At 40.6% G+C, this 15,375-nt stretch overlaps 1 protein-coding gene across 1 annotated transcript; it reads left to right on the forward strand.

Moving 5' to 3' along the window:
- Positions 1 to 7,684: 7,684 nt before the first annotated feature.
- On the forward strand, positions 7,685 to 15,169 carry LOC111584344 (potassium voltage-gated channel subfamily A member 2). Its single transcript, XM_023293477.3, has 3 exons — positions 7,685 to 7,824; positions 7,911 to 8,404; positions 9,388 to 15,169. Exon 3 carries the CDS (start codon positions 9,525 to 9,527, stop codon positions 11,019 to 11,021), a length of 1,497 nt encoding a protein of 498 aa, XP_023149245.1. The 5' UTR covers positions 7,685 to 7,824; positions 7,911 to 8,404; positions 9,388 to 9,524; the 3' UTR covers positions 11,022 to 15,169.
- The last annotated feature ends 206 nt before the right edge of the window (positions 15,170 to 15,375 follow it).

The following is a 15,375-nucleotide window of genomic DNA, read 5'->3' on the forward strand; positions in this document are numbered from 1 at the left end:
TCTATCTATCTATATCTATTGTCTATCTATCTATCTATAGTCTATCTATCTATCTATCTATAGTCTATCTATCTATCTATCTATCTATAGTCTATCTATCTATCTATAGTCTATCTATCTATAGTCTATCTATAGTCTATCTATCTATCTATCTATCTATCTATCTATATCTATTGTCTATCTATCTATCTAAAGTCTATCTATCTATCTATCTATCTATCTATAGTCTATCTATCTATCTATCTATCTATCTATCTATCTATAGTCTATCTATCTATAGTCTATCTATCGATCTATCTATCTATCTATCTATCTATCTATATCTATTGTCTATCTATCTATCTATAGTCTATCTATCTATCTATCTATAGTCTATCTATCTATCTATCTATCTATAGTCTATCTATCTATCTATCTATCTATAGTCTATCTATCTATCTATAGTCTATCTATCTATAGTCTATCTATCTATCTATCTATCTATAGTCTATCTATCTATAGTCTATCTATCTATCTATCTATAGTCTATCTATCTATCTATCTATAGTCTATCTATCTATCTATAGTCTATCTATCTATCTATCTTTGACAAAGTAGCAAAACCTTGCTTGGGTAAAACACATTGTGGTCAGAAGTAAGGTCACTGCCGCATGAAAAACATAAAGTCCACCACTTAGGTAACAAGCACACTGTCACAGACACACAGGTTGATTTGTATTGTCTCCACATTGTTCAAACCGTGTCTTATTTCGAGCATGACCTTGGTATAATATAACCCAGTGTTCCTGAAGCAAGCACTTACCTTGACTTGAATTTCACTCACACATACAGACACACTGTACAGTGCAGCAGAAGGGTATCCCTGCAACGGTGGCACTGACTCACTCACTCCCTGACTCACAGTCCTTCCCCTCAGCATCAGGATAGCTCGCTCAACTCAACGTAGCCCATATCTTTCTGTTTTTTTATGTCATTTTGCTGCTGTCAGTGACGAATGAAGAAGCAGCTTTGTAAAGTGTGCCCGAGTGTCTGTTTCAGCCAAACATTGTGCGTTGCATGGTTTGCCTTGTGAGACGGCAGTATGACTCATGAACTGTAGAATCGCTGCTGTCGTGTGGAGTGCGTCTATACTGGAAAAAATGCTCCTCTCAAATCAAGAAAAAAATAACTTATTTCAAAGAACTTTCACCTTGAAATAAGTGAAAAAATCTGCCAATAGAACAAGTGAAAAATGTCTTGGTAAGACTTCTTGAAATAAGATATGATAGTTAGAATATTGAGATTTTAAAATTAGCTGGGAAAGCTTACTTTAATCTATATTTTACCAGGATTATCAAGCTTAGGTGTCTTAAAATAAGCCAGAAATGCTTAAAAAAAAAAAAAAAAAAAAATAGCAGTTTTTCACTCAAAAATAGATTTTTGCTTTCATGTAACCTCCTAATTTGAGATGTATTAACCCTCCTGTTGTCTTCATTTACTGGCACCAAAAAATATTGTTTCCTTGTCTGAAAAACATCACCAAAGAAATTCCCCAAATTTCTGAAAATTTGCAAAACCTTCAGGAAGAAAATTCCAATAATTCCTTAAAAATTTAACTTAGAAGTATTATTTTAGAAAAATCCCCCAAATTTGGCAAGAAAATTCTTGTAAATATTTTTTAAAAATGAGTAAAAATCTTCCTAAAAAATCCTAAAAATATCTAAAATGATTACATATAAATCAGTAAAACTTCTAATATTTTCTTTAAGAACATTCACATAAAAATCAACCAAAAATTTTGCTAGATTTTGGCAGATTTTTTTGGTGAATGTTCTTAAGAAACATTTTTAACATTTCTTTTTTTCCACCAAAAAATGTTCAAAGATTTCCCAAAAATGTTGAAAATGTGGACATCAAAATTTTCACTGTGAAAATAAAATTTTTTCCCTGCATTTTCAAACTTTAAAACGGGTCAATCTGACCTGCAGGATGACACGAGGGTTAAACTTATTTTGAGTTTTCTTGTAAAATACAACTCAAAACAAGATAATTTCAAGATTGTTTGACTTAAGAAATTTAAGATGCATTGTCTTAAAACAAGTCCCTCCATCTGCTGAAATGTCACTTGTTCAGTGAATTTATCTAAAATCGAGTGGGATGAGACATTTTGACTAAAAATAAGAAAAACAGACATGGTAAGATTTTGAGGTTTTGCAGTTTACAGGTTGCTACTAGCATCTTTACAAAGCTGTAAGTTTAGAGGATGAGCTTGTGCAGTGTGTGTGTGTGTGTGTGTGTGTGTGTGTGTCTGTGTGTGTGTGTGCAGTGTGTGTGTGTGTGTGTGTGCAGTGTGTGTGCAGTGTGTGTGTCTGTGTGTGTGTGTGCAGTGTGTGTGTGCAGATTTCTGGGAGGTTATCTCGCTAAGTGAGATGCAGCTTGGCAGTGTACTGCAGTGGACCAGTGTCCTTGTGTCTCTCCTGGTGTCTGGCTCTCTTCCAGCGTCTGCCCTCGTCCTGCTGGGCCTCAATCTGACGAGCACGACTCTCCTTTCCCTCCCTTTTTTCTACTCCTCCCTCTCTTTGCACAATGCTCGCTCATCCCTGTCCACCCATATTTCACCACCATCCCTTTTTGTCTGCGCCTCAGATGTACGGTCAGCTAAAGTAGAGGACACTGAGGACAAAATGGACTGTATTGCTTTATGTTCACGTACCTAAGCTACTTATTTATTGTCCACTTTTATGGTCCAGTACCTGCATGTATGACCTGGCCTCTTTTACAGGGCACTACAGTTTCTATTTCCTGAGCAGCAATGCTGAAAATATAAACTGAGTCTCAGTGAGGATACACAGGTTAACCCTTGTGTTGTCCTGCGGGTCAAAATTGATTCGTTTTAAAGTTTGAAAATGTGGAACAGTGAACCTTCTGATATCCACATTTTCGGGAAATTTTTGAACATTTTTTGGTGGAAAAAAAATGTTTCTTTCAGAACATTCACAAAAAAATCTGATTTTTTTTGTGAATGTTCTTAAAGAAAATATTAGAAGGTTTACTGATATATATGTAATCACTTTAGATATTTTTAGGATTTTTTTGAAAGATTTTTCCTCATTTTTAAAAAATATTTACAAGAATTTTCTTGCCAAATTTGGGGGATTTTTAAAAATAATAATTTTAAGGGAAACTTTGAAGGAATTATTGGAATTTTCTTCCTAAAGGTTTTGCAAATTTAAAATTTGAAAATATGGAAAAAAAATATATTTTCACAGTGAAACTTCTGATGTCCACATTTGGGAAATCTTTGAACATTCTTGGTGGGAAAAAAAAAAAGAAATGTTAAAAATGTTTCTTAAGAACATTCACATAAAAATCAACCAATATCCAGCAAATTTGCTGGATTTTGGTTGATTTTTTTGTGAATGTTCTTAAAGAAAATATTAGAAGATTTACTGCTATATATGTAATCACTTTAGATATTTTTAGGATTTTTTTGGGAATATTTTGACTCATTTTTTGAAAATATTTACACAAATTTTCTTGCCAAGTTTGAGGGATTTTTTTTTAAATAAAACTTTTCAGGGAAACTTTGAAGGAATTATTGAAATTTTCTTCCTGAAGGTTTTGCAAATTTTCAGCAATTTGAGGATTTTTTTCCCTGAATTTTTGGATTTTTTTCAGACAAGGAAACAATATTTTTTGTTGCCCGTAAATGAGGACAACAGGAGGGTTTAAGGTGTTGTAAGACTGCCTGATACCTCGAGGGTGAAAAAATAGCAGAAAAAAAAATGGCAGATTGTATAAGGGGAGATGACTTTAGCCTATGATTCCTGATGAAAACGGTGAGGATTTCAGATGAGAGAATTTGCCATGGAGGAATTCTACATAGGAGAGTGTTGCATCATCATATCTAGGAGCAGAAAATCTGTGTTAATGCAGCAGAAAATCCACGAGTGAACATGATATGCAGAGCTCATCTGTTCCGTCTTATCACATTATGTTGAATTTTATTGTGCTTGTAACAGACAGAGAAGGATCTTAGAAGTGAATCATGGTGGAATTCAGACCATGCAGTGTGTGTGTCTGTGTGTGTCTGTGTGTGTCCGTATGTGTGTGCTGGAAACCTGTGGCTGCTGCAATGCAGTATGAAGGAGCAAGGAAGCACAGTAGACCTCCAGTGTCCACACATCGACCACTGCACTCCAGGGAGCGCATGAGCTGAACGGCACCGACAGTCTGCATTAATGAACATACATCATGTGTCACCTTGAATTCAGCTAATTTTCTGATGTTCCTTGAAGCTTCCAACCGTTGTGAAAACTTTTAAGCACGACATCACTGTAACTATGACAACAAGTAAACGCTACATCAACTGCCTGTTGACGGTCACATGATTGCAATCCTACTACAAATCCACGGACTTATCGGGACTTATCTGTGGGAAATCATACAAGGAAAAATTGATTAAATTGTGGGGGTGTTTCTGAGTCCCATCAATTTCCACCACCCACTGCATATTTAGGTCACATGATTTGGTATCGGTACATAACGTACACATGCAGAACGCACGCCTGTGCTCAGCGCAAGGTCATTTTTCATTCAAGATTTCATCCATCGGAAATGATACAAAGACTGAGCAGCCTTGGTGGAGTACTGCGCTCTCTGAATGCTTTTCTTGTTTGGTATTTGATCAGAAATTTCCTCATCCAAATCAAAATTCCACAGATTTGAGGCCTCCTGGCTACAAATTTAGATGCATAACATTTAACTGTGACTTAGTGATTCTTTGCTCAATGTCTTACCCCTCTCTCATCAGAATGCACATTTTGTGTCTTTACATGAGCAAATACTTTTCAAAGATTCTCCGGTTGTATACTTTTTAAGTCTTAGAGAGCTGTTTTTGCTGATACGACATTCAACAAGGCAGTTTCCCTTAATTAGTTAAATGTGAAGAGGGTGTTGTAGATCTTTAAGCATGTGAATCTTGCTGGATTTTGGTTGATTTTTTTTTCTGAATGTTCTTAAAGAAAATATTACACGTTTTGCTGATATATATGTAATCACTTTAGATATTTTTAGGATTTTTGTAAGATTTTTACTCATTTTTTTAATATTTCCAAGAATTTTCTTACCACATTTGGGACATTTTTTTAAATAAAACTTTTAAGGGAAACTTTTAAGGAATTATTGGAATATTCTTCCTGAAGGTTTTACAAATTTTCAGAAATTTGGGGAATTTTTTGCTGAATGTTTGGATTTTTTTCAGACAAGGAAACAATATTTTTTGGTGCCTGTAAATGAGGACAACAGGAGGGTTAAATAACACAAACAGAACAACGATTAGGAAACGACACCGCCCTTGTTGCAGATAATTAGATGGCAATTAACCTAAATATTTCTGTCTTTAAGATTAATAAAACAGGAGCAGAAAATAAAATGTTTGTCTCAGCTGCACGTGAAGAGAACACCTGTCATCCATCTAACGGATCAGTGACAATGACCCTTCAGTCTCTCAGCTCTCAAGTTCATTTTCTCTGCCGTCTGTCCCCGTGCCAGAACAACGTGATGGAGATGAGGATAAGTCCTGAAATCAATACCTCTTGGAAGCAAATTCATTGTTGACACTCTCATCTGCCAACCAACACAGCCAGCAATTTTCATGTCCCCGTATGATTAAAGCACGCAGAGCATTTAGAGTGCTGGGACCCTTCGCTTTTAATTAAAACCAGCCACCTAATGCAAAGTGAACTGAGCTTTAGAGCCTGCATTAACAGTCTTTGTTACGGGCCCCTGGCTCATAAATAATGGCTGTGCTGTCATGAGGAACCTGGGAAAGCCATTAAGAGATACTGAGAGGTATCCGCTAGTGTGGCAGCAGGCAAGCAGGCAGGCAGACGGACAGAAGGGACGAGGTTGGGAGCTGTGGCGCTCTCAGGTCTGCCAGGAGCAACCTTGGCAAAGCCGAGTCTCACACAAATCATCCCGCTGTCGTCCCCCATCCCCCCTTTTCCTCCCCGTCCGCCTCCCTCGCCTCCACCGACCGAGGGATTCCCGCTGACCTCTGGCTTCTCCGGAGGTCACTTGTGGCCACGGCGCTTTCATTCCCAGCTCCAGTGTCGATGGCGATGAAAGGGTTTAATATCGATCAGTTTGCTCTTCATTCTGAATATAGCACGGCACAATGGTGGAGGTTTTGCTCTATTTTTGTCCCCCTCCTCTCTATTATTCATGAAGCTTGTTGCCAGGAAAGATTACAAGTAGAACTGCTGTGGAAAAAAACAATAAAAAGCAAAGAATTATATGAATGCATGATCGTTGTTGCCTCTCTTAATGCTAATAAAGCTCAAAAAAAGAGAGAGAAAACATCACCATGGGTAAAATCATCCCTTTAACCCTCCTGTTGTCCTCATTTACAGGCACCAAAAATATTGTTTCCTTGTCTGAAAAAAATCCCAAAAATCAGCTAAAAAATTCCCCAAATTTCAGAAAATTTGCAAAACCTTCAGGAAGAAAATTCCAATAATTCCTTAAAAGTTTCCCTTCAAAGTTTTATTTTTTAAAAAATCCCCCAAATTTGGCAAAAAAATCTCGTGAAATATTTTCAAAAAATTAGTAAAAATCTTCCAAAAAATATCCTAAAAATATCTAAAGTGATTCCATATATATCAGTAAAACTTTTAATCTTTTCTTTAAAAACATTCAGGAAAAAAATCAACCAAAATCCAGCAAAATTCGCTGGATATTGGTTGATTTTTTTTGTGAATGTTCTTAAGAAACATTTTTAACATTTCTTTTTTTCCACCAAAAATGTTCAAAAATTTCCCAAAAATGTTGAAAATGTGGACATCAGAAGTTTCACTGTGAAAATATATACTTTTTTCCACATACTTAAAACGGGTCAATTTTGACCCGGAGGACGACACCAGGATTAAACGTGTGTTTTGATTGTTGCAGGAACAATACTACTGGGGAAACAAAAACATATATTGCAAAATAACACCCACAGAATGACAGAATGCGGCAATAACAATCTATCTATGCTGTAATTTGGACAAAAGCGACTGCCCTGCCTGTAATTCTGGCTGCACGGTTCAGAAATATGCAATCAAATGAGCATCAGCAGTGCTGTTGAACGGTGCTTCAGTTGTGTACCCCTTTAAATTGCCTACACTGCAGATAAGGTAAGTAGTGTTAAGCTACAGTGCGGATGGGGAGCGCGTTTTTCCGCCCTTGCCTTCTCCATCACCAGCACGTCTCTTGGTATGCATAGCAATGCCCGACTGCAGGTTTGACTAAGCTTTATATACCAGCCCTGCGGCCACGGCTGACGACAGAGATATTCCACCCTGAAATGTTTCTGCCACCTAAAAAAAAAGAAAAGAAAAAGCCTCTCACCTCCTCCTCCTACCGAGCACCGACCATGCAGGGCCAGTAAAGGCCGCTTTATATGTATGTTTATGCGTGTGCGTGGGGGGGTTCTGGCTCAGTGAAATTGCATAATCTCGCTGCCCACTACGCAGGGCGATTCTTTCATGCATGTCGTTTCAAGTCAGTGTCTGAAGACGAGGCTCTGCTCACCATGGAGGCTATTAGGAGGCGCAGGAATTGCGCGCTTCGACGTTGGGACGCACTTGACTCCGCCTGAGCATCATATATCTGCAACTCAGGAGTGTTGAGGAGATGCTGATTTATGTGGTGCATGACTAAATTTTTTTTAAAAAAAGAGGGAAATGTAAATTTGGGGCCGAGTGACGCATGAATAGATTTTCTGAGCAGCAGATTTATTCCCACACTGAAATGAAAAGATTATTGATGCATCCCACAACGCGTCCAATTATTAAATCTTGGGTAATAAGATTATATTTTTAAGCTCTCTTCCTCCTCCTCTTTGCTGCCTCGCCTTCTGTTTTTTTTAACCCCCGCTCTCTTTGCAGATGTTGCCTTTCTGAGCACCTGATCAGGACCGTTCTTTACCTTTGCGGCTGTCTGCGTCCAGCAGCTCGTCACACCGGCTGGAGGGGACCAGTGGAGGCAGATCATTCTGCTGATCCCAGCACCTTTGGTTATTAAGGGAAGCACCAGCAGCACCTCCTTGATCGGTTCCCTCCCTCCCTTTTTTATTTATTTATTTTTTTTTGCCAATCGCCATCCCACGACAGCCTACCCGGAGGAAAGGAGTCGGGGAGGGCAAAGCGAGGACACACCCGCACATACTGTACCCGGTGTACACGGTGGGAAGGATGCTGCAGACAACATGAGATGAATATCATCGACTTCTGTCCCACATTGGAGATTCGGGATTTTTTTTTCTCCCTACCTGCTCTTAAGACTCGAGACCTGATCGTCGCAGCAGGTTTTTCACCTTTTCTGATTCCAGCGTCCAGCGGGAGCGTTAACTCACATCCACATATGGAAAAGATGTCTGCAGGTATGTATGAAATTCAGATGGAGCATCTTTACCTGTCATCTGCCGGTGGATTAAATGTAACTACGAGTCGTGGCGTTTGGTAGATCATGCATTGATTTGCACTCCAGTAGCAGACGCGATAATGAGCAGTAAAGCTGCAGTTGTATGTTTTCTGTATGTTTCATACGTTTTATTTGGTTAAAAAAAAAAAAAAAAAAACAACTGTGCTCCCACTTTGTGAGTGGAGATGATGCAGAAGAGAGATACAGGTTTTTTTTTCTCTTGGAACCTATTTCCTTCTATGGATAAATTATTTATAGATGTTTTTTAATATTTCAGAGACAGGCACCATTTCAAGACTAAAACGCTCCATCAAAACTAAACTGAAGTCAGTTCATACGAGCTGATTCTGAATCCGTTTGGTGCTACAGTAAATCTGAAAAGCGCCTCATATATTTGTGTTTAGACTGCAGTGCTTTTCTATGATATTCTAGACAGGATGCTGTCTGTATGAATTTGGTGTCTGCTGCATTGCCATATTCATGCATGGCTTCACTGAAAAAGGTAGTCCCATTCATTTCAGCAGATATTGTCCATTGCAGCAGATCAGTGTCCTAATTTATGAGCTTCTGTGCGTTTTATTTGCCTGCCAACCCCAGAGTTTACCTGCATTGGAGCCATTTATATGCAAGGCGGTCTGCCTATTTGCATATTAATTTTCCGAAGTCAGGAGCAGGAGTGTCAGCCTCAAGTTTCCATGAGCTGATTCATTTTAGTGCTGACTGCTTTCTCACGACAGCATAACTTTACATTATTCATATCAAATCCTGTGACATTTTTCGAGCGTGGTTTCATTTTCCTCAGTTTTTGAGTTGTTTGATCTTCAGGTTTAAAGCAAATTCCTGATATGTCTGTTCTTAGCAGAACAAGTATTGAGTGCTGAATCATGTCTGAGGTTTACCTGACCTTGCTGTCTGTCTTTGCTTTATCTGTTCTACATGCAGTCAGATCCTAGGTGACATCCTGTGGCCGTCAGGTCTTTACAGTGTTGAGCCCCCTCCCTCTCCTGGCCCCCGCCTGCAGTTTTCCAGGCTGCAGGACCCAGACTCACTGAAAAGTGCAGGCCTCCTCCCCCTGCAGAATGACTGTTGCCACAGGCGACCCCTCTGACGAGGCGGCTGCACACCCGGGGCACCCGCAGGACTACGACCCAGAGGCCGACCATGAGTGTTGTGAGCGGGTGGTCATCAACATCTCAGGGCTGCGCTTTGAGACACAACTCAAAACCCTCTCCCAGTTCCCAGAGACTCTGCTGGGGGACCCCAAAAAGAGGATGCGGTACTTTGACCCACTAAGGAACGAGTACTTTTTCGACAGGAACAGACCCAGCTTTGATGCCATATTGTATTATTATCAATCAGGAGGCCGGCTAAGAAGGCCGGTCAACGTCACCTTAGATATTTTCTCGGAGGAGATTCGCTTTTACGAGCTGGGCGAGGAGGCCATCGAGATGTTCCGCGAAGACGAGGGTTTCATCAAGGAGGAGGAGCGGCCTCTTCCCGACAACGAGTTTCAGAGACAGGTGTGGCTACTGTTTGAGTACCCAGAGAGCTCAGGTCCTGCTAGGATTATCGCCATAATCTCTGTCATGGTCATCCTGATATCTATCGTCAGTTTCTGCCTGGAGACGCTCCCCATTTTCCGCAATGATGAGGAGGAAATGCACAAGTCTCACGCTGCAGTCTTTTCGCCTGAGACCAACACCACAATCATCAGCTACACATCCACCTACTTCACCGACCCCTTCTTCATCCTGGAGACGCTTTGCATTATATGGTTCTCCTTTGAGTTTCTAGTGCGCTTCTTCGCCTGCCCAAGCAAAGCAGGCTTTTTTGGTAATATAATGAACATTATTGATATTGTTGCCATCATCCCTTACTTCATCACTCTGGGCACGGAGCTGGCAGACAGGCCAGAGGATGGTCAAGCGGGTCAGCAAGCCATGTCTTTAGCCATTCTCAGGGTCATCCGCTTAGTACGAGTCTTCAGAATTTTCAAGCTCTCCCGTCACTCTAAGGGGCTCCAGATTTTGGGTCAGACCCTGAAAGCCAGCATGAGGGAGCTCGGCCTGCTCATTTTCTTCCTCTTCATAGGGGTCATCCTGTTCTCCAGCGCTGTCTACTTTGCTGAGGCGGATGAGCCTGAGTCACAGTTTGAGAGCATCCCAGACGCATTTTGGTGGGCTGTGGTGTCCATGACAACGGTCGGCTACGGTGACATGGTCCCTACAACGATTGGCGGCAAGATCGTGGGCTCCCTCTGTGCCATTGCAGGTGTGCTGACCATCGCCTTGCCTGTGCCTGTCATTGTGTCCAACTTCAACTACTTCTATCACCGCGAGACTGAAGGCGAAGAGCAGGCGCAGTATCTGCAGGTCAACGTGCCCAAAGCCGACTCGGCCGAGGAGCTGAAGAAGAGCCGGAGTGGCTCCACCATCAGTAAATCGGACTACATGGAGATCCAGGAGGCTGTGAACAACAGCAACGAGGACTTTCAGGAGGAGAACCTTAAGACGGCCAACTGCACGCTGGCCAACACAAACTATGTAAACATCACCAAAATGCTCACAGACGTGTAGTCATCTGGTGTTTTCCCTCCCCGTCGCCGGGAAAGGTGGAGCTGAGCAACTGGATGGGACAGGTGTACGCCTTCCCACCTCACATGTGCTGGAAAAATCAAGGCAATAGATTTCAGGATGCCGATGATGATTGACTGAAAAAAATGTTGCAAATACCACTCACTCCTCCTGCGCTCATCCTGTCTTCACTCCTCACAACTTGCCCTTAAAACTTCAGAAAAATGTCAGAGTGAAATTTCTAAAATTTTGCATTTTCTGCATGGAGTTGGCTTTGTCTGTGTGGCTGTTTTAAAAAAAAATAGTAATACCTACAAAATTCTTGCTCACAACAGTAGCCAACAGTAGTGCACAAAAAGAAAAAGGAAGAAACACAGTGAGACAAAAAAAAAAAAAAATTAACACGACACAAGCCCTGCTTTGGTCCCCTGTTCCTTGGTCCTTCATTTCCCAAGGCACACTGCTCTGCCATGCGCTTCTCTGAAGAGCCCTACTCGCGCTACACATGCTGCTTCCTGGAGCCAATGAAACTAAACTGTCTTACGCTTACACCATTTAGTGATAAAAAAGGATGTGTGAGCATAAAGCAAGCCCACTCCGGCGCTGGTGCGGCCCGTGGGTGACTTGCGACGAGGTTGGTGGTTAAGTACGCCACGTTATTTCAAGGATGAATGACAGCCATCAGCGCTAAGCTTATGGTTTGACACCTTTTTTTTCCCAGTAGACATCAGTATCTGATGAATGACTGAGAATGGCCTTGAATTTTCACTGCTTTGGTCTTACATGTACTGTATGTATTGCAATGCAAGCTTCCCCCTCTCCCCTCCATTCACCCAAGCTGGTCTTACTGCAGAGCTTTGAGGACAACTTGAATGTTTCTTCTTGTTTTTGTTTTTTCACAGTTTCACAAATACGGTACTTCTTCATATAGATAGGTAGCTTAACTGTGACTTAACTGATAGCCAATAGGTAGGTAGGTGCTGTTAGTAGTGAACCTAGTCAGTAGATAATTGCATGACATTTTTAATCTGAAAGAGAATTTCCACTTGTTTCTCAACTGCCACTTTGCTTCATTACACACACCCACTGTATATTTGTCTGTACACTGCCTTCTGTACAAATCCACACCTTTAAAAGGATGCCTGCAGGTAGCTGTCTCAAGAACCTAAAGCTGTATGTTAGAGGGTGTCTTAAGGAGTAATCAGAACCCCCCACACTTAACAGGGTGCGGCATCCTCATCAGTATTAACATTCCACATAGAAGTCATTTAAAATCTTTTGCCAGGTCGCTGCTGTAAACTGAGCTGTGATTTTTGGGCGTGAAAAAACTCAGACTCTAGTTTTTTGGACATTAATCCTACTTGCAGATGTGATAGACTTGCAGTGCTGTCTTTTTCACAGGTTCGTCACATGATCACGTCCTCATGATCGAAATAGTAACTTTTAAGGACTCGTGTATAGAGAATTGCTTCCCCTGAACTGCCTTTTATCTGGGTTTACGCTACTCTCCTAGTGTTGCATGACCTCAAAGACATTCCTAGCATGCGTTTAAGCTCAAAGAAGAAGCCTCGAAGACAAAAAAAGCATAATTACTACAATAGACATATTTATTTCTTATATATAAAACAATATATATATATACAGACGGAACACATATACAGTACGCATATACTATTATCAGAGAATTAAAAACCTGAAATAGCAATCTTTAAGAGAAAACAAGAGCCTTTCCACAATGTGCAGATCATTGCCATGTTTTTATTTTTAATGATAATGCGAATTGTTCTGAGCACTGTTGTTCTTCTGTTTCAGAGCCTGTTCAGAGTGCCAAAGACACACTCTCACTAGCCATTTCAGAAAGCATTTTCTTTACTGGTTTAGAAAAGAAAAAACTGACACCCGTCATGAATTTGAACACCAGATGTTTGCTTCACTTAACTCAAAACTGCCCTCTGTGAAGTAGTTGTTGAAAGGCATGGTGTTGTTCAAAACCGTCGTCCCTAACCAGGATCTTTTATCGGGAAGCTTTCATTGGTGTTAAATTGGTCAGGATTTATAAAGAGTCTCTGATGCCAGAAGCTCAGTCTGTCTTTCAAAGTTGGCATCAAATGTGAATTAGGTTCTGATTCTAGGATCGTGTCCAGCAAAGATTTTTCCACCGTTCGCTCAACACTGCCAAGGTAACAGTGAAAGGCAGTAACATCAATATGGGAAGTGATAATTAGCAGCAGTGTAGCAGATATTGTCTAACCTAGGGGTCCTCTGACTTCCCTCCTGAGTGTCTTGCCTTTCTACATCTTCTCACAGATGTCTTGTTGTAATTAGAAAGGTGATGGATTAGGAGAGGGTCTGTAGCAAGTACTGTCTCAGATGAGTTCTGTCATGCCAGGATGTACATCTTTACACTTAGGGTCTGGTTCTGCTCACTACAGTCTCAACCTGCAGTAGCAAAATGTTTTAACGCCATCGCTGCCAATATGTGCTCAGGATGCCTCGTCCAACTGCCTGACATGAGGCTTCTGAAGCCGTCTCTCTGTCCAAATCCGTGTTTGCTTTCATGTATCTTGAAAAACTTTTCAGAGAATTTTAGCAAGTGGAGCAGTTATATCTGATGCTTTTAGAGGAGCAGCTTGAAGGTGGAGTGAGACGGTAAAATGGTTGGTCACTCGACATAGGACCAGATTAAATCGGTGATTAGCAATATTCCCATTGTCCTTTGGTGGAGGGGTCTGTGTGGAGAACATAGATGATGCTTTTTTTTTTTAAAAACGAAGGAAAGAGAATGAACCCTTATGGACCTCCACAGTCAAACCAAGATCTCCTTGATCATCAGTTGAGTATTGGCTGAGGTGTGCACAGATAGGAGGTGTGTGTGAGTGGGTGTGTGTGTGTGTGTGTGTGTGTGTGGTTGTGTATGTGAGAGAGAGAGAATAACTGAATGTCTGTATTGGCCTGGTTGTACAGCTGCATTTGTGCAACAGCCATTTGCATATTTGTGTATGTGGAAGAAAACACTCACAGTCTGACCAAAAATACTTGTCTATGCATGCAAATGCATCATATCTTATTGTCCTCATTCCATTTCTCTGGACAGGAGTTTATGATAAATGCCACACATCGACATTTATCTGTTATTTTTTCACATTGGGCATGTTACTGTACCTCAGCCAAATTCACTGTAGCAACACACAATATTGTAGTTGAATATCGATGATTATTTCTGCTTAAAGCACAAAGACGAGTAGACTCATCCTCATCTGGATTCTATTCAGTGGCAACAAAGTCAATTAAAAGATGTTGTATTGCTTCACTGGGAGCACCACAGCCTCTAGAATACCATCTCTCAGCTGCTGAGGGACCCACCAGCAAGTTCACTCCATTAGAAGGGAGCCCAACAGTGAATACACTGAGAAATCTATGCAGAGATTGATTATTAGCTTGTAGTTTTCGGGGGAGAAGAAGGTTTAAGTACAGATTCTTTATGTTTTACCGGACACCAGTTCCATGTCGATGCATGGAGCTGACAGAGCGTTTTAAAGGAACCTTAGAGCAAAAGTGAAACCCTTGGCAATATTCTGCTGCTGTACATCAAACACTCACGCGTTAGCTGAATGTGAATATCAGCTTTCTGAGCTTCGGGTTAGTTTGAACCGCGATGTCAGCTCTTTGCCAGGAGGCTCCTATAAAAAACTCACACATACGGGAAACAAGATGATCAATATGCAATCTGTATGCATGTGTGTGTTTGAGACTTTTCTTTTTTCATTTGACCCCAGAGCCTGATAGTGTGGCATCCACTGAAACAATATGTACAGTTGTTCACCTCACCCCCATCCTGCCCGTATCATCGAGGCCTGAAAACGTCCATCATAGTTGGTACAGTGGATAACTGAATTTCTTTCTATGAAATGAAATGCGAGAGAATAATGTAAATAATAGCCAATGGACGATGGAGCAAGAACCATGTACTATATGATGTATGTGAAGTCTGGATTCAAAACATAGTATTATCTGCACTTTACTACAAAAAGGACAATCTATGGACAAGAAAAACATGTGAAATTAAAAATGCATATATTCCTTCCAAATGATCATAACCCTGAAAAAGTAATATCAATAATGAAGCCAATAATAACTCAAAGGAAAATGTGTTCCGTGTGCTTATTGTGTGTCGTTACTGCACTTGTTCATGCAAAATAATGGTATTTTTGTTGTTGTTGTTGCAGGTAGAGGTATTTTTCAAATGTTAATCCACCCTTTTGTTTCTGCCTCAGATCACAACGTTTGTGAAGTATTTAATGTGCAAATGATTTGAGAGACTAATTTTAGCTGAAGAGCATCGGCGCTGATACAAAAT

Source organism: Amphiprion ocellaris, chromosome 5 (assembly GCF_022539595.1).
Source record: "Amphiprion ocellaris isolate individual 3 ecotype Okinawa chromosome 5, ASM2253959v1, whole genome shotgun sequence".
Classification (NCBI taxonomy): Eukaryota; Metazoa; Chordata; class Actinopteri; family Pomacentridae; genus Amphiprion; species Amphiprion ocellaris.